Source organism: Aotus nancymaae, unplaced genomic scaffold (assembly GCF_030222135.1).
Source record: "Aotus nancymaae isolate 86718 unplaced genomic scaffold, 86718_ANA_hifiasm-v0.15.2.pri h1tg000006l, whole genome shotgun sequence".
Lineage (NCBI taxonomy): Eukaryota > Metazoa > Chordata > Mammalia > Primates > Aotidae > Aotus > Aotus nancymaae.
Window position 1 is genome coordinate 81,560,557 of NW_026988417.1, and position 20,000 is coordinate 81,580,556.

The window sequence follows — 20,000 nt, forward strand, 5'->3', positions numbered from 1 at the left end:
TGTATTAAAGACTTAAACATGAGACCTAACACCATAAAAACCCTAGAAGAAAACCTAGGCAATACCATTCAGGACACAGGCATGAGCAAGGACTTCATCACTAAAACACCAAAAGCAATGGCAACAAAAGCCAAAATAGACAAATGGGATTTAATTAAACTAAAGAGCTTCTGCGTAGCAAAAGAAACTATCATTAGAGTGAACCGGAAACCAACAGAATGGGAAAAATTTTTTGCAGTTTAAACATCTGACAAAGGGCTAATATCCAGAATCTATAAAGAACTTAATCAAATTTACGAGAAAAAAACATCCCATCAAAAAGTGGGCAAAGGATATGAACAGTTCTCAAGACGTTTATGCAGCCAAGAAACATGAAAAGCAGCTCATCATCACTGGTCATTAGAGAAATACAAATCAAAACCACATTGAGATACCATCTCATGCCAGTTAGAATGGTGATCATTAAAAAATCAGGAGACAACAGATGCTGGAGAGGATGTGGAGAAATAGGAATGCTTTTACACTGTTGGTGGAAGGGTAAATTAGTTCAACCACTGTAAGACAGTGTGGCAATTCCTCAAGGATTTAGAACTAGAAATACCATTTGACCCAGCAATCCCATTACTTGGTGTATACACAAAGGATTATAAATCATTCTATTATACAGACACATGCACATGTGTGTTTACTGAGGCACTGTTCACAACAGGAAGGACTTGGAACCCACCCAAATATCCATCAGTGATAGACTGGATAGAAAAAATGTGGCACATATACACCATGGAATACTATGCAGCCATAAACAAGGCTAAGTGCATGTCCTTTGCAGGTACATGGATAAAGCTGGAAACCATCATTCTCAGCAAACTGACAGAAGAACAGAAAACCACCGCATGTTCTCACTCATAAGTGGGAATTGAACAGTGAGAACACACAGATACAGGGAGGGGAACAACACACACTGGGGCCTGTTGGGGGGTGGGGGTGGGGGGTCAGGGTAGGGATAGCAGGGGGTGGGGGGCTATGGGAGGGATAGCATTAGGAGAAATACCTAATGTAAATGATGGAGTGATGAATGGAGCAAACCACGATGGCACATGTATACTTATGTAACAAACCTGCACATTCTTCACATGTACCTCAGAACTTAAAGTATAATAAAAAAGTGAAATCTGAACTAAATTCAAAGATGAAACATCATAGTAATGATCTCATACTGAATATAAACATCTATTTCAATGTTTACTCCAGACTGAACACAATGAAAGTGCTTGTGAAAATAACAAGTCTGCCCTAATTCTTATATAATTAAGTTTATGTACACTTATAAAATAACCTGACATTTATTTTGTTGGTATGTCCTAATAAACACACATTCTCAAGACAGCAAAGGAAAAACCCCAGTCCAGAGTGTTCTGTCTGCTTGAAGCCAATTAAGACACTGCCTCTAGTGCCTTGAGATTCTGGGCTGCAGAAATGGTCGCTGGGGAACATATATGCCTTGGCAGAGTCAGAAACCACTGACTGACTATAACATGTCTTCAAATAATATCTACTGTGAACAGGGCTTCACTCCATTTCGTTTGGGCTCCATTCCATGAAGATATAAGTTAGTAGAAATTACAAAGGAAAATACAAAACATTCCATACACAATTTATTGTACATAACTTGGTGTTTTCTTTTGCTGAATCATACAAATTCAAATGGGGATTCCTGAATAAATCTTTTAATTTACCTTTGGCAGAAACAACAGATTCCAAAACAATTACTAGCATCTCATTTATATGTTGCTTAAAAAAAATTCTGTAGCATATTTTTCAAAAACAATAGTCTTAAACAAATGTGCTTTAACAGCTAACTGGTAATGATCTGATTAATATAGCTTATTTAAGAGAATTATTAAAGGATAGACTATACATGTATTTTTAAAAAAACAATTTTTGGTCATGAATGATTCATGTTCAGATGTCAAAAATAGGAAAGATCCTAAAGTGCATCATTTTATTTATAATCTCCTTGAAATTATAGCAATCTGCAATGTAAACAGTAGAGCAAAGAATTCCAAACTATATTTTTATGTACATTTAAACCTGTGGGATTATGTACCTTCTTTGTGTGTGGATTAAAACCAGGGCACTTCCAGCACATAGCTCAAGCTTCCATATGATTACGAGCAAACGTAAAGGCATTCTTCTTTCCTCCATCCTTGACTTAACTTTGGAGAGCTGCTACCTCACTTCAGTGTGGAAAATGTTGCTGTAAATCCCACTGGACCAGCCAGTTTCTCACAACTCTTTCTAAAAACTGAAACCTGGTCAGTATAGTTTTACATCCTTTTTCTTTTCCTTAAAACAAACTTGTGCCCTTCAAGAAGGCAACTTTCAAAACATACAGGAGGGTGTCTGTGCTGTGTTCATCCTGTAACACCTGTCTTCAAAGGCATAGCTCCTGAAGCACTTTCTCTGCTCAGCCATGGTGGGCCAGCAGATCCCTGGGCTCGGCCTGGTGAAGTGCAAAGGTGGACCCAGAACCCACTGTCCTCAGTGCAGGTGCAGGAGTGAAAAAAATAATAACAAATCATAAAGTGACGTCAAACACACTGAAGAGATGGATGATTTGGTGTTTTACATTCCCTGGTCCCTCCAAGATGTCTAATATAGACAGCTTTGTGACATAGTCTTTGACAAAATTATAATTGGCCACATGGCATGACTTTTTTTTAATACATGATCTTGAAAATAGTGCGATTTAGATTCTGCCTTGGGCTGAGCTCTGAGGGCTACACATTTACCTGTCAGTTTGGGGATTTCAGTGCAGATTTTCTTTTTTTAAAAAAAATAAAACTCTATTAAGTACTCAGGAGGCTGAGAACACAGGCCGTTTCTCTCCCGTGATCCTTTATACGCAGGCTAGGACTTAAGCAACCCTAGTGCCACAACAAAACAGCCCCAGACAGGTTGCCATGAGCATGCTGGCCTGGCTTGGTGTTTGATGATAAAATCTCAGACCGCTAAGTGCAGTCAGTGTTCAGGAAAGAATCTCCAGGCTCTTCCCCTATCACCTGGTTTTAAAGTCAGCATTCATACAGCTGCTGCTACAGTCTGTCCCTGCAGATGACTCAGTCCTAGGCAGCAACCAAGACTCCTTGTCAGCTGAGGAAGTCCTGAAGAAACATCCTGAAGATGATGACTGCACTGCCACTGTGGGCAGATGCAGCTTCCATCTACCTGAGGGCTGAAGGGGAAATCCTTTCACACACGTGAGGAAGGCGCAGCTCTGTGGAAAGGTCACTAGAATGGCCGCGGCAGCAAATAGGGCTCCAATGCACGTTCATACTCAGCTGGGTCTGCGGAGAGCACGGCCTTTCACAGCAAGCTTGCTCTACAGAATAAAGTCCTGAGCTCGTTTTTAATCACAGTTAGACAGAGAATGGTCTCATGTTTCTCAGTTATCCAGGGAAGAACAGTGTATATTCTCTGTAGATGAGTGTCATCTAATGTAGTGTTTCGTATCTGCTAGTGTTAGGAAATCTCTACTATTTGGATTTGGGTGTGTGTGTATGTGTGTGCACGCACACACACTGAAGTCTTGACTTTCCAATTACAAAATGCCTAAGTCAGGTCAGACTGTCTTCTTCCAGCCAGTTTCTAAGTGAGGCAATGGAAACAGGAGCTGATGCCAATGGTCAAGAGACAGAAGGGCTGCATGCTTTGCAGGGCCAGCTCCAAGGCTGCCTTCCAGAACTGCTCTTTCCCAGGGAACTCTCACTGCAGCCGCCATTGCCCCCAGTGCTCGGGTGGGGGTTGTGCCTCACATAGACTTGGAATCAGTGTCTCTCTTGCTGATAAGCACCTCCAGGAGCCTCAGTTTTGCCTTTATGTGCTTGTATTCACTATATTCTTCAGCCATAGGAGTGCGGTCTTCCTTCTGGACATTTCTAATGGAAATAAAGGAAAACGGGTCTGAGGGTCATTTTCTGTCTCTATGAGATACTATTCCTCGGGCAAATTATCGTGTAGAAATTTTGCAGTTTATCAACGTGTAGAATCGGTGTTGCCAAGCGGCCCTTGGTCTCAAGACTGGAGCTGGATTTAGACAAGTAATGAAACGTTTCCCCCAGAAGACGGACATGTGACTGAGTTTTTATATAGTTAATCTGGCATCTTGTATGACAAGAAGGCTAAGAAATGCAGAAATTCTCTCTCTGCTAAGTATGAATTCACACTGAGTTCTCACACATCAAAATCTTTTATTCATACTTAGTGTTATCTCATTCTTGTATATTTCATCTTGTGAACTTTTAAATTTTTAATTAGCAACTGGTCCACCCACAACTTACAGGTTTTTTTTTTTTTCCAAAAACAGATAGTTATTACTCCTACTTATGATAAAACACTCTTAGAATTCAGCAGCTGGATCACATAATATTATCATAAGCCTTTATAATTTACTAATTTTACATGCATAATATTTATATGCACAAGTATTCGAGAGCTTATAGGTCAAGCCCTGTGCTAAGTACTTTGTATCCATTATCTAATGTAACCCTTACAACACCTTGATGAGATGGAGCCATTATCTGCACACTAAACATGATGAAACCAGCACAGGAAATCAGATAACTCACCTGCTCTTGGCCACAACAGCTTTGTGCTTTATGAGAAATTGCAAATGGCAAACATCCAAACCATAGGCTTCCTGCCTTTATTATTAAAGGGCAAATGTCAGCAAGGAGGCTAGCATGGGGCTTAATTTGTTCAATGAACTAAAACTCAACCGATCTATTCAAAGCCTGCCTTGTTCTAGGAAAGGATTCTAGTGACTTCTTAGCAGAGGGCAGGGTAAGGAACGGGTGCTCAGGAATCGGAGCATCTGGCACACGGGCCCCGCTGCACTCTGAGGGCTGTCACTCTCCTCAGACACGAATTCCTGGAACCAGAGCTTATCTCCTAAGTCCCTCATAGTTCTGTTTCGTGATGATTAACGTCCACCATTGACATTTTCTTAAAACCTGGGCGGTTTACATAATTCTATGTAGTTCCTCATGTATAAGACAATGTACATAATATGACTAGAATAATATAAAAAAGGATAAATCAAAAATACGCTTAGAGGAAAGATACTCATCAAACCATTAATTCTGATTTGTCTTTGGCTATTATTTTGGAAATTACTACTTATATTTGCTTATCTGTATTTTCTAAATACCCTGCAGTGGGTGGGAAATGAAAAGCAAATATTTAGGTATAAAAATGTATGAGACACAACCAAATCATAGATCTAAAAGTAAATTCATACAATAATTATTAAAATAAACTGAAATACAATATATTTTAAATGACAATTTTTTTTTTTTGAGACAGTTTCATTCTTGTTGCCCAGGCTCACTGCAACCTCCACCTCCCAGGTTCAAGTGATTCTCCTGCCTCAGCCTCCTGAGTAGCTGGGATTACAGGCATGCACCACCATGCCCGACTAATTGTTGTATTTTTAGTAGAGACAGGGTTTCTTCATGTTGGTCAGGCTAGTCTCGAGCTCCTGAACTCAGGTGATCCGCCCACCTTGGCCTTCTAAAGTGCTGGGATTACAAGCGTGAGCCAGCCCGCCCAGCCAATGAAGTTAATTTTTATGGTGCTTTTATTTCTCCAAACTTTCAAGAAGTATAAAAGAGGACTCGAGAAACTATACTTACACAGCTTCAGTAATCTGGGTTAAAACCAATCTAAAAATGATAAAACCTAACTCCAGTGTAAGAGATGCAAACCTACCCCTGGTCCTCTCCTTGGGCTCCTGTTGCGACTTTCAGTAAGACGTTTTGTGTGCTGTTGCTCGTAAACATAACAGGCTACTTCTCAACGTTATATGAGGATGATTAAATTATGCCTTGAAACTCACTGGTGAGAGACAGCCCATCAACCAGGTAGATGTACTGCTTTTCATATATATTTTTCACTTAAACTTAGCAACCATCACCTTCATTTTTGAAATGAGTTTGAAAATCAGTAATACTTAGGTCCCTCCTGGTTTCTCTGGTTCCTTTTATTCAGAGATAAGATCTCGCTCTGTTGCCCAGGGTAGAGTGCAGTGGTGGATCATAGCTCCCTGCAGCCTCAAACTCTTGGGTTCAAGCAATCCTCCTGCCTTAGCCTGCTAAGTAGCTAGAGCTACAGGTGTGCCACCACAGGCACTTGGCTAAACTCTAGTTTCTTAAGAAAAAAGCCTTGGTGCCACCAGCTGGAAACACAGTTCCTGCTGCTCATTGCAGACAAGAATCTGATGGGACCGGTTCATTTCATAAATGTCAGCTGAATCTGCATTAGTCTTTGAATAATTGCAATTATCCAAAGAGCATTTCTTCTGGGAGTTCCACACAAATCCCATCATCTCATAGTCAATCTCTAAGGGTCTCGGGCACAAACCCAAGGACCAGGTTACAGGGAGGATGCTGAAGAGTCCCCCCTTTGAAGGCATTCCACAGATCTGACAGGAAAACAAGAGGGATGGGTGTGTGTGGTAAGGTGGTGGGGAAGGGAGGGCCAGGGAAGACAGGCAGTACCTTCCATTCTGTCTGAAAAAGTTGTCTTCAAAATCCCGAAGTTTCTTTCGAATCCTTTTCTTTTCTTCTCTCATTTCCTGAAGGTGTTCCAGGAGTTCAGGTCTAAGAGAGAAGCAGCATTGCAAGGAAATTCAGTGAAATTTGAGTTGTTGTAAATGTAATGAATGTGCAACTCAACAGGAGCTGTGCAGAAAGGAGAGGGAAGTAAATGCAGACACTGCTGGGGCACTGAGGGGGCGTGGAAGTGGATGTTTTCCATTTCCTGAAAGCCAAACATGCTGGCAACGGATCCAGCTTCTGGGGGTTCCTGCTACTTAGGAATTCCTAGGCCTTTTAAAATCCCACGGCACTTTGTCATATTTTTCTTTGAAAGGAAGAGATGATATCTGTGCCCAGTGTATATTAAGTGATGGGCTGTGATGTACAGAACCACATAACGCCGTTTATAGAGAACTTCTGGTTTAAGCAAGACTCAAAAGTTCCCTCAAATAACACGGGCTGAAGCACATGCAAATTTTTTAAGAATCACTGTTTTATCCAGATACACCCCAGGTAGTCACTTGTGTTTTATCAGCTACTTTATGTAGATACACAGGCTAAAATAATATTTAAGAAAGCTATTTTTAACAAAACATTTCACCACCACCACCAAAATGACATACATTGAAGCAGCATGGAGATTTGAAAGCCCTGTGTCCTGGCTGCATTTTGATGGTATTTTATCATCCATTGGGGAAATAAACCCATCAGCATCATCTTCGAACTGGTCCAGAAGGCATCGTGCACTGAAATCTGTTTTCAGAGTGACCATGAAGTCTGGCTTCGTGCTGCTGTCGTCTTCCGACCTTTCCTCTTCTTCCTGAAGATACACAGCAACCCCAATAAAAATCTGGTCACTTTTTGGAGCATACTTTCATTACAAGTGTCATTTAACAATCATTTAATTATCCAGACACCATATAGTTTCTTCTGTATTTACATTTAGCAACATGTACATTACAGATATATTATTTAATATCTGTATATACACAATAACACAAACAACACAGCCACTCAATACAGAAAACGGACTGGAAAACTATTTTAAAATGAGTGTACAGCATGATTAATATGTTGTCAGGGTGGGGATAGGAAGGAACAACCATCATAATTTATAACCTAAATGAGATGAACCAAAAGGATCCAAAAATTTCCAGCTCTGACAGTACAAAATTCATCACCAGTAACCAGTGCTTTAAAGGATTCTACTACTTGTGTATCTCAGAAGATTTTTTTAAAAATCAGAGTCTGAACATTTTCTGAAATCAAACAATACAACCTTTCTATTAAAGAATTGAGATTAGAAAATATTTTAGGGTTGCTTAATGTACAAAATTTTAGGGAATTTTTAAGAAGACTGAAACATTATATTCTCATGATTGAAATAAGAAAACTGAAGCTTTTCCAAGGAAATTCCAAGGGCCACATTTGTATTTTTCAGCATACAAGATTCTAAGAAAAGTATGATATTCTCTGTACTGATAATGCAAATAGAATAATAAAGCCAAATCAGCATTCTTAGTGCCAATTTAAGGCTATGTAACTATGTAAGCCTAAGGAGGAAATAATGTCAGAGTCTGAAAGATTTCAAAAGAAGTGATTTACTGCCAAAAGGTAGTCAGACCACAGAGAATACCTTACTATCTTAAAAAATTAAAAGATTGGTTCAGAATACAGCTACATGAACAACAGTATGCATAGCATCAATGATTACAGGTAAACCAAATGGCTTCCATGCCAGGACAGGCAAAAAAATCTTAAGAGGCAGCAGCAGTTCCCGCTGGAGGGCAAAGTACAAGTTTGCAAATGGCTCGTGGTGAATTTTGGTATGCTTAGTAATAATGTGAGTGAACAAGCAACCAGACAAAGCAAAGCAAAAAAGGACTATCATACAATGATCAAAGCATTGCTATGAAAATAAAATTGGGAAAAGCGAGGTGGCTTTTCCAGGTTGTCTCAGCTGTGACTTCAGATCGAGTCTCTTTGCTTGGTCCATAGAAGTCAATGCCTCAGTAATACATTTTTCATTTTAAATTGTTAAAATATTTTTAAAATTACAAAGTAAAATTGATTTTAAATAAATGAGTTTCTTTTTGATTTAGTAAGAGAAATAACTTTTCCCATCGACGTAGTTTGGATAAAAATAGAGATAACGTATGTCAGGTACCTCATAAGGCACACCTGGGACACCAGCTGTGGCCATCACTTTTCCACTCCCCCTCCTCCTGCCCCTCCCCTGGATAAGGAAGACAGTTCAGAAGCACTGTCAGGTGACTCAGTGGAGGCAGGAGTTGGGGCCTGTTTACTGCTGTCCCCAGAGCTTGGCGAATGCTTGCATATGGCCAATAAATGGCTGTTAAGCAGTCTGGTAATTCAGTTTGAAGAGAGAACTACAAAAAACTACTATTAGAAGAGCATAAACACCTGGACAGCTAACAAAGAGTTACAAATAAGAACTTTACAACCTTTAATGAAATCAGGTGTCTAAGTCTTATCAATTATATCCCAAAGTTCTCAGAGAACTTAAAAATGTGAAAGTGTGCCTTGCACAGTGAGCACTCAATATAACAAAATTACTCTCAATAGTCTTTGAAAATCATGAGGAAAAACAGCAAAATAGATTTTCAAATAAGACAATCATTTTAAGTGTTGTGGATACTGGGTAGATTCTAGAAGGAATTAATACACAGATAATGTATAATAAACAATTGGGAAATCAGTGGTCAGCTGACGAGTCTGGTTCCTTAAAAATAAGTCATGAAAGTGAACCATTTTTCCTTTTTTGATCGATTGATGTAGTATTTGGATTTCAACGTACAACCAGGTAAGCAGACCCTACAAAAGGAAAGCTGGCTGCCCGTTTTCTGCTGAGTAATGACTGAAGGGTGGCGTGAACCTGAAGGGCAGTCTCCAGCAGCCCCCTTACCTGACTCTGCCTTACTCAGTATCTGAGTCACTTGGACAAAGAAAAAGCATATTCTCAAAATGTATAGATAATACAAAGCGAGTAGGGATATCTGATATGTTGGAATATAAAAGCTAGATTTAGTCTATCTCATACAGTGGAAATAGAAGTATAAGATGTAACAAATTGGAAAAATTCAAGGTCCTTTAATTAGGTTAGGAAAAAGAAAAGCTGGACACACCAGTGGCAGTGCACAAGTATACAGCAAAGTATGAGTCAACTATGTGCCAGGGCCATGAGCAGTGGTTCTCAGTGGGGGTGATATGTCCTCTCAGGGACATCCGGCAACGTCTGGAAACATTTTTGGCTCTCACAACTGGGGATGGGGTGGTGGCAGCATACTACTGGCCTCTAGTGGGTAGAGGCCAGGGACTCTGATAAGCATCTCACATAGCACAGGGCAGTGCTGCACAACAGTTACCCGGCCCCAAATGCTGAGATACCCTATCCTCAGAAAGGCCAAAATGAATTCCCAATACCTTGACAGTTGCATAGGCAAGAAATTGGAGGCATGAAAGGGCCTCAGCCATCTGATCAATGTTAAGGACTAGTCTTTGGTCTACGGTCCTGGTAAAACCATATCCAGATTAATGTTCAGTCCTGGGCATCTGTCACCAGGCTGGAGTGCAGTGGCGCAATCTCAACTCACTGCAACCTCCGCCTCCTGGGTTCAAGTGATTCTTCCGCCTCAGCCTCCAGAGTAACTGGGACCACAGGTGCGTGCCACCATGCCCGGCTAATTTTTTTGTATTTTTAGTAGTGACGGGGTTTCACCGTGTTGGCCAGGATGGTCTTGATCTCTTGACCTCGTGATCCACCCGCCTCGGCCTCCCAAAGTGCTGGGATTACAGGCGTGAGCCACTGCACCCAGCCTGGGCATCAGTTTTAACAGCAACACTGATAAACTGGTGTGTGTGCGCACAGCAGAGCTAGAAGACCACTGAAAGGTCTGGAACCCACATCACATAAGGAAGAGTGGGAGGAGCTTGGATAATAGATTTTCACAGGGTGTGGGTAAGAGTGGGCAGGGCAGGTGACTGTAAATTCAGGGAACAAGGAGTATGTTTATTTCATGTTGCTCCAGAAGGAAAACTAAGCCTAGGGTATAGAATGTAATAAATTGATAATAACTATGAATATTATAATTTCAACTGTTTTCATTAACTTTTTGTATTTATCAAACCCATACATTTAAAATGACATATTATGTAGTTAACAAAGATAATTATAAAACCAATAGTATAAGTTGTTAGTTATTATTAATATTCATGTAGTGAGGGACCTAACTCCTCCCATTGCTGTAGACTTTTCGAGCTTGAGGATAGAATCTCTCTGTAGGGACAAATTTTAGAGGGGATTCTTACGTGGGCTAGAAGAACTGACTAGATGATCTCTAGGTTTCTTTAGGTTGGAAAATCTAGGCCTTCAGAACTTGAGCTGGCTCTAGTTCTTATACAGCTGGTTCCCTCCCAAAAGCATTTCAAACCAGGGATGAGTTTTGGAGAAACCACTTAGATACAATCTTATCTTCACACCCACCAAATTCTAAATTGTATTAGAATTGCCAAGAATGAGTACACTCCAGATACATTCCAATAGGCCTGGCCAACAGGAACAAAATGAACCAAAAGACAGCACTGTTTACAAAAGCAAGGTAGTCATTGCAAAATTATCTTATATTTTGACCATGATGTGGGCCAGGAGATAAACCACAGCCAAAATATACTTGTGAAAAAAAAAAAAAAAATTAAGCTAGATTATCTTCAATTCATCTAGTGAGACCATTATTAATGGTCTCTGTTTATATTTTGGATGTGTTCAAGAACACATTTTTATCTAGTAACGGTTCATTTACATGCTGCTAAGAGAAACATGCTAATTTTCATGCACACAATTACCCAAATTTCTCCAATTACTGTGGTTTAATTCTTGGGTGACATTACCAGCCAGACAAAATTTGTCTTCATTAACATCAAGTGTATTGTTAAGAAAATAGCTGTAATTTTTAAAGACACAATATAGTATATTGGTCCAAATTTCTAGTGCCATGTTTAGAGCGATTTGATAAAACAAGTTATAGCTAATATGGTGAGCACAGTCATTGCCTGACACCGTAAAATTAGGCACATGAAGTATTAAGATCCGTAAAAGGCAAGAAAAGGAATACATAAAAGAAGACTTTATAGCTTATAGTGCCTTACCTCAGACAAGAACATGGAGAAGTTCTCAACTGGTTTCCCTCAGTAGACAAGAGGCCCCTATATACTGAAATAATCATTCCTAACTACAGAACTAAGTGACCATCCCAGGCTTGGAATTGTCACAGAAATATGATAAGTGAAACTCTTAAAACTCACTTCTGCTCCAGGCTTAACTCTTGCTTTGGAGTTAAACGACTGTTAGAAAAGCAATCACTGATTTTTAAAACATGATTGCCTTTGATTTTTCATCTCTAGAGTTCTGTATAAGGCAGTCCAGTTTGTTCAGCTGTCTAGAAATAAAAACATGAAAGAGGCCGTTCCTAGTACAGGCCAATCAGGGTCCCACAGAGACACGCTGATCTACGGGCACAGATTCCATCTCCCATTCTAGCAAAAGCAGCCACTAATGACAAGGATTATCCATAATTATTACTGGAAAAAAAATCAGGACATATGTTCTGGAGGCTATCAGTCATTCACAGCACCTCAGTCGTAGATTAAGAGCAGATTTTAAAATTAGTCCTGGGGACTAAATGTGCTGTGGGAAAGTCAAGAAGGAAGAGCGGGAAATATCGTACCAGCAGATCTGTCAAAGACGAAGATATTTGTAGAATTACAATTTTTCACTGTTACATATGTTCATATATATTTCCTTTGTTAATTTTGGTTTTCCTATAAACAGTATATGAGATATTTTTAAAGTTGGTCTACTGAACTAATTTAAGATTTTGGAATACAGAAAATCCATTCCCCAAATACAGAAAACAAAACCAAATGAAAAGCATTGTGGACAACCAAACCAAAAAATAATAATCCCTGAAAGCAAAGTAAAAACAAAACAAACAGTAAACGATACAAACAAAAGAGAGCGGGAAATAAAATGGAACTAAAGAAATCAGCTAAATGAAACTAGAGAAATCAGCGCTCTTTAGAGGCAACTGTTTGAAGCTGGTTATATGCAGCTACTGATTTTTAGGGAATGCTACAAGAAGCCATCACCAAAAGACCCGATCGCACCCCCTTTCCATTCACCAGAGGGAGGGGAGGAGGGAACTGGTGCGGATTTAGCAATGGGTTAGCAGCTGGGGTCTTCACCTTTATCTCCTTGAAGAAGGAAGCAGTTTCACCCTCGATAATTGGCTGCAGCAAAGGGCTTCTCCGCTTGCTGGAGGGGGAACCCTGTGACAGGTGTTAACAAGTAGGTTACATTCCGAACCCCTTTCCCGTTCCCTCCAGCTCTCGGCCTCCTTTGACCTCACCAGTATTTATTAACTTTTAACTCTGCATTCTTACCCCTCCCTGCCAAACACTCCCAGGAAAACCTGAAACAACAAAAGTTCTTTTTTCCAAGTTGCTGCTTCCTTCAGCGCCCACACACATAAATCAAGGAGGACGCGGTACAGCAAGAACAGCACAGGATATACCGGCAGACACTCAGAAGAAACCCGAGGAGAAACACCTGCCTCCCACCGCTGCCCCCACCAATCACAGGAGAACACTTCGGCTGTAGTCAGCTAAGGAGAATCACGTAAGCTCAGAAAGCGATACAAAGGGGAGCTGACTTTTCTGTTGCGTGTTCATCCTACTTAGGAGCACTACAGGTTCCTGCCTGGAGAATGAAAACAACTCCTTAGATCTAATTGTTTCATTTGTCAGTTTAGGACATTTCCTCCAGAATACACTAAAGAGTGGCTTTCTTCATATACACCTGGTCTGAGATCTCTGGACCCTCCTTTCTTCATTAAATTAAATACATAAAAGAAACAGACAATATCCTAGGCCTAGAAATAAGAAGGCATTTAAGGCTGGGCCAGACAGGAGCAGCAGCTAAAATGCATATGTATTGCAATGGCAACAGCACAGTGAGTTTGTGTCCGCTTATTAAAGAGCCTAAAAGCCAGCAGAGGAGATGAGAGTGCTGAAACAGAGGCAAATGTTTCCCCAAGAGATGGACAGGGGATGAACACCCCACTCATAAGCTGGGGGTGGAAACGCTGAGGCTGGGATGAGGGATGGGAGCAGGTGGCCGGGCCCTGAAGACTTTCCTGTCGTTGAAGGCAAGCTGCTGCTCTCTACTCTTGACACAATCAAAATTCAGGAGCCAAAAGCAGCAAAGTCCAGGGATGGTGGCCACTGACAGCACCTTCAGTTAGTAGCCTCCTTTCCTACACTTTGCCACATCCTCCAAGAAGAAGGGCCTCTCTCTTGAGTTTCTCAGGGGATTTTTGCCCTGGACACAATTCCCAAGGGAGTTGTCCCTCTGTTGGATGGGAGGGACTATGAACAGAGGGCCTTGGGACCAGAGCGGCCCTCTTTTTACTGAAGCGGCCTGGAGAAAGTGCAGCCCTGACCCCTTGGTGTTCTGTCTCTGGCCCAGCATGTAGGATGGAGGTACGTGCCTTTTGGGCAAAGCATGTCCTCCAAAAGGAAAAAATAAATCCCATCAGTTTCGGATTGCCCATTTTCGATAAATGTAGCCTCAGGGATCTTTGATAAAGTCTTCATTCCTCAAGCTTGTGGGTCATGGATAGTAAAGGCTGATTCAGCAGTGAAAGCCTATTCTTTAATGAGAAAGCAGGTTAGGGCCCTATTCATATATCCAGGGCCCAGTCAAGCAGAAAGGTGTTGTACCAGCCACAGGAAGGTGTTCTACTCACAATGATGGGTATGGTGTTGGCTCGGGACAGGATCTGTTTGACCAGCCGGTACCTGTCATATAGTGGCTTCATCACCTGACGTTCGTTCTTTGTTACCTGAAAGGCAGGAATGAGAGCGGTGAGAAGCCTGCTGCTGGGAGTCACTACCAGCTGTCTAAGCATGCTCTGGGCCTTTGTAATTCTAAAGAAATTGCAGATGATGCAATGTAGTCTTACCACCCTCACATTTATTTAAACTGATAATATTACTTATTCAATAAACATTTAGATTACCTACTTAAACTGCAGATCAGTGGAAGTCACTCTATTGGTAGTATTCCTTTTTCTAAATCAAAACTAGGATCATTCTTAGGTTCCTGCTTAAAACTCTTCAAGGTTCAGAGTTCCTAGATGACCATATTCTGGGTCCAGGGAAAGTGAAAACATATATTTGCTATGAGATATATCATGTAGGTCAGGATTACAGGTGGCTCATGCCTGTAATCCCAGCATTTTGGGAGGCTGAGGTGGGCAGATCACCTGATGTCAGGAGTTCGAGACCAGCCTGGCCAACATGGTGAAACTCCATTTCTACTAAAAAAAAAAAAAAAAAAAAAAAAAAATTAGCCGGGTATGGTGGCAGGCACCTATAGTCCCAGCTATGCAGAAGGCTGAGGTGGAGAATCACTTGAACCCAGGAGGCGGAGGTTGCAGTGAGCTGAGATTGCACCACTGCACTCCACAGCCTGGGCAACAAAGCGAGACTGTCAAAGAAAAAAAAAAAGACGTATCATATAGTTCTGTGATCTGTTTGTCTTTCTCTTCTATGAAATTATGTTTCTAAGAACAAGATTCTGGCAAACAGTGGGTATTCAAGGAAGATTTGATGAAAAATACATGAACTGATTCATCTGTGTATCCTTAAAGTCTGGCACAGGGCTAAAAAATGTTTAAAGGACTGATTCTCCAGGCAGTGGGGAGGACTCATACCCAACTCCCTGGTATAGTATTGGAAGCTCCTCATGCTCTATCTGCTGTTTCTCCTCCCCATCATCCCTCAAGCTCCAGAAATAAACCAGGTTGTCTCAACACTTTCGTCTAATTCCCTCTGTCCTGCAATGGCTTCCTCTTTGCTCTTTTGTTTGGCGAATTCCAGATTCAGAGCCACTTCCCTGCGTAGCCTTCTTCCAACACAGCCCATTCTAGGAGACTCACCCATTCTCTCCTTTGTCGACACTCTGCCCCTTGCATACCCTGTAATTTCATAAATGCTTTTACGCTCTACTGTAGTGATACGTTGACACGTCTCCTTGAGACTGTAGCCCCTTGAGAGCAGGAGGTTTTTTTTGTATCCCTAGTAACTATTTCAGTGCCTGACATCATGGAAATATTCCATAAATATCAGTCAAATGAGTGAATAAATATTTCAAACATAAATAGGTGTGCCTGATTCACAGATGCAGTCCCACTGGTTACTTAAATGGGGAATGACAGAATGAGATGAAGTATCTTTGTTTCAGGTTAGCTGTTTGTCTCTTGTATTCTCTTACTATTTCACACATAATAAGGCAAGAGTTTTAGAGGTAAGGAAGGCAAGTAGCATTAGCTTTGATGATTTCTCTTATGGATTATTTTGAGCCTTCAGCTTCAAAGATGACTCTGGATTATGCAGAAATGGATTGCCCTTTGTTGCCCTTTGTATTTGCCTTTCTCAAAGCAATAAACAGAAAGTGTGCTTTGGATAAACAAGAATAATAGCCTTTTATTTCTTGCTCTTCTGTTATCAGATAACTAAAGGGCAACTGGTATTTTCCTGCTTCTACTATCTACTATACCATGAGGAGTTTTATAATTTTATAAACAATGACTTTCGAAACTAGAAGGAACTCAAATTATTTTACAGAAAAAGACTAAGGCTCAAACCACAGGTGTCTCTACTACACACCTACCACACAGCTGAAATGAAAAGACTGTGTCCAGTGCTGGCAAGGTTGTTGAACATCTGGAACTCTCCTTTACTGCTGGTAAGAGTGGAACACTTCGGAAAACTATTTGGCAGTACCTACTAAAGCTGAACTTACGATCCATCAGTTCCACTCTTAAGTATACGCCAAACAAAGGTGGCCTTAAGTTCAACAAAAGGCATCTGTAAGAATGTTCATGGCGGCACCATAATCCCAAACTGGAAACTGCCCATATGCCCATGAATGGTAGAATAAACAAAGTATGTTCCCCAAACTGAATACTACCCAGCAATGAGAATGAGTGAACCACAGCTATATGCAACATTGTAGATTAATCTCACAAGGATAAAGCCGAGTCAGTTATGCCAGACACAAAACATACCGTCAGATTCCACTTACATAAAGGTCAAAAATAAGAAAAATCCACAGAGTTGGATGATACTGGTTTTCCTCTGTGGAACCTTGAGTCATGGTACTGACTGGAAGGGAACATGAGCGTGGACTTTGGAGGATCGGCAACGTTTTGTTTTTTGTTCTGGGTGCTGGTTACCTGGGTGTGTTTACTTTGTGAAATTTCATCAAGACATATGTTTATAATTTGGGCTCTTTTCTGTATTTATATTATGCGGGTTAAGCATCCCAAATCTGAAAATCCAAAATCTGAAACTTTTTGAGCACTGACATGATGCCAAAACGAAATGTTCCTTGGAACATTTTGAATTTCAGATTTTTGGATTTGGGATGCTCAATCAGTATAATGCAAATATTCTACAATCTGAAAAAATCCAAAATCCGAAACACTTCTGGTCTCAAGCATTTTATATAAGGGATACTCAACCTGTACTTCAACATCCGTGCAACGATAGCCACAAATGAGTATGAGGAACAGAAATGAAATGACTTGTACAATGTCATATGTAAAATGACAGAATTTAGGACTGGGACACATGAAATAATTTTTTTAACACAAGATATATATAACATGCTGCAGATGAGACTAAGGTGCCTCCTAATGTCAGCACATGACACATGCTAAAATATAGTGTGCAAGATAAACAATAGACAGTTGAGTAACCAAAGGCATACAAAAATAGAAACAGGAAGCAGCCAGCATCCCGACTGCGAACTAGCATCCATGACTAGTTATTTGGCAGCAACATCTTTGGACTATAGCAGACTTATTGGGTAAAACCAACCAGCTATGACAAATTTGACAGAAACTAAATCTCCTTTCTTATTCTTTGTTCAAAAACAAAGTTTTCTACTTGGAGTAGATGAGGAAGATCACTGGCTTAATTCTTTGGCTCATGACATTGATATCTAGATTTTCTAAAAATTGCTCATGTTTTCAATTAGTGACCCCCAGGAACTAATCACCTGTGGGCGATCTGATAAAATCCAGTTTTTTTGACTATGGAGAGTTAAAACTCATGATTCCACCAAACCACTGTCATTTAACAGAAGCACCAAAAATACCGAAGATCTTTAAGTCTGAGGTAAGAGAAAGATAAGAATAACTACTTTTTATCATAATCATTTTTATGATATATATTTAAAGCCAAAGGCTCAGTAATACTAAAAATTACTGCAACTTTTACCTATCATAATAGTGATCAGTGCTTGGTTTGTGAGTAGGGTCAAAATTTAATCAATAGCGTATGAACAAAGCAGGACCTTGGTTGAACTGGCAAAAAAGAGCTATTAAACTGACCACAGGAATAGTTTTTTCAACTTGACATCTCTATTCTTCACTTATCAGCTGCTCAGGGATTCTGCTGCCCACCAAGAACAGGGCACTGAATGAGCTACTGACCTTCTCTTCACCTCAGTTTCCTGAATGGTAAATTGCAGAATTCAAACCAGAAAATCTGTATGCTTTCTGATTGGTTGGAAATGACTTTGGGCCAGGAATGTAGTATATTATCTCTTCAAAATACTTTGACTCCTCTGGCTTCAAAACTTTACTTAAAGTGATACTGCTGAATGGTAACCCAATATGTGGAACTAGGGTTATCATTAAGATGTATTTTTGCACATAAGTCAAAAAACATAAATATCTAGATGTGAAGATCTAAAGGGAGAAGGCGGCAGTTCCACTCTGTCTTTCCTTAGGATTCAAATAAATTGTCATTTACTGGTCTCTTACTACCCTAGTTGGTTGCCCCGTAAGTTTCAGATATTTCAAAACATAAAGGGAATGCTAGCTGATAATTATCCACATTTAATTAATGGCAAGTCTTGAACAGAAATCATAAAGGCCTGATGAGGCAGCTGGTCTGTCTTTATCTTTTGTGATGGTTTTGGTCTTACTTAGCCTCTAGTAAAACCTCCCTACTGAAACATCAGTTTAGTTGCTGTTACCTGGACAAAACCACAAAGCTGAAAGGTAAAATGATGGACATATTTACTTTGAAGATAAAGAAAAATTAGGATCATATAATATTAAGAGCTAGAAAAGTCTTATTTTTTAGGTGATAAAATTAAGTACCAGAGAGGGTAATAATTTGCTCAAGGCCACAGAGCTGGGTCAAGATCGCAGGTTTATGGACATTCGGTCCAGTTTTCTTTCACAAATAAGAAGTAGGATCTTTAACTGTGATGATTTTTGGACTTGGGATTCTCAATCAATAGCGCATCAATACAGCATAATCAATATAGCTCAGTCAATACAGAAGAGATGTAGCATTTTTCTCTAATAGGATTTGGCCAAGTTGTCTTCATAATAGAGAATTCTGCCTTCCAAGCTGAGAATTTGCCTATATTGAATGTACAAAAATCTATGCTTATGAACAGTGTCACAGAAGCACAATTTGTGAAAAACTATGTCACAGACAAGAAACTATGCAGCCTCAAACACTCCTTAGTAAAACAAGAAGTAGTTTGAGTTTTTATGTGAGGCGTATACCTCTGAATCATCAAACTGCTAGAAGGAGAAGACAAAATGAGACGGATTCTTGTAACTGTGGCATTCTCGGCTTAATTTGAAAAATGTCAACTCTCTCTTTGTTATCAGGTAATCATAGAAGGCTGTCTGTATAAAGATGAGAAAATGCAAAACAGCAGTTAACTAAAGGAGAATATTTATAAATGCCTTCAGAATTTGCATTTAAATTGGAACATGGCTGTGTTTAGGGTCCTCAAGTTTTAAAAATACAAGACTAAAATACTCCATTGAGGAAGAACCAGAAGCTCTGATCAGGTAACCCATTCTCTCCTATGTTTATCATCAAATAGTGGATACACAGACAGTAAAACAGTGACATCTAGTAATTTATGGCACTTTTGTGACATGGTCTTTTGATGAGAAGATTGTTAAATATTGAAAAGGACCCACTTTAATAATAATAGGAAATTATATGCCTGTATATAAATGAGTGTTTTTGTTTTTACATATGTGCCAGTCTGCAGAGTGCCCTGATACAGCAAACAGCTTTGCTAAAAATGCACAGAAGCAGCCGATTACAGTTTGGCCTGAGATTTTGGGAGTCAGTGCCCTTTCAAATCAGTATCTGTAGACTCAGCAAAAATCCACTGAGTTCTAAGCACCTGCTTTTCTAAAAAATTGAGGATTGGAACAACAGTTTAACTCTGGAAGTACATGTATTTTTCTTCTAAGAAGGGTGTTATCCACATGGTAT

At 40.0% G+C, this 20,000-nt stretch overlaps 1 protein-coding gene across 9 annotated transcripts in view; it reads right to left on the reverse strand.

Annotated features, from left to right (window-relative positions):
• Positions 1-1,642: 1,642 nt before the first annotated feature.
• FAM13A (family with sequence similarity 13 member A) overlaps positions 1,643-20,000 on the reverse strand; it is a 385,882-nt gene continuing 367,524 nt past the window's right edge. For 7 of the 9 annotated variants that reach the window (XM_012437742.3, XM_012437744.3, XM_064369163.1 and 4 more), the window contains 5 exons: positions 14,420-14,515; positions 12,858-12,941; positions 7,220-7,416; positions 6,558-6,659; positions 1,643-3,938 (listed from right to left, as the gene is read on the reverse strand). In XM_012437742.3, the coding sequence (XP_012293165.2) occupies positions 3,812-3,938; positions 6,558-6,659; positions 7,220-7,416; positions 12,858-12,941; positions 14,420-14,515 (606 nt within the window). In that variant the 3' untranslated portion in view covers positions 1,643-3,811. The remainder of the gene's footprint in view (positions 3,939-6,557; positions 6,660-7,219; positions 7,417-12,857; positions 12,942-14,419; positions 14,516-20,000) is intronic. The other 2 variants (XM_064369168.1, XM_012437753.3) reach the window with 1 other exon arrangement.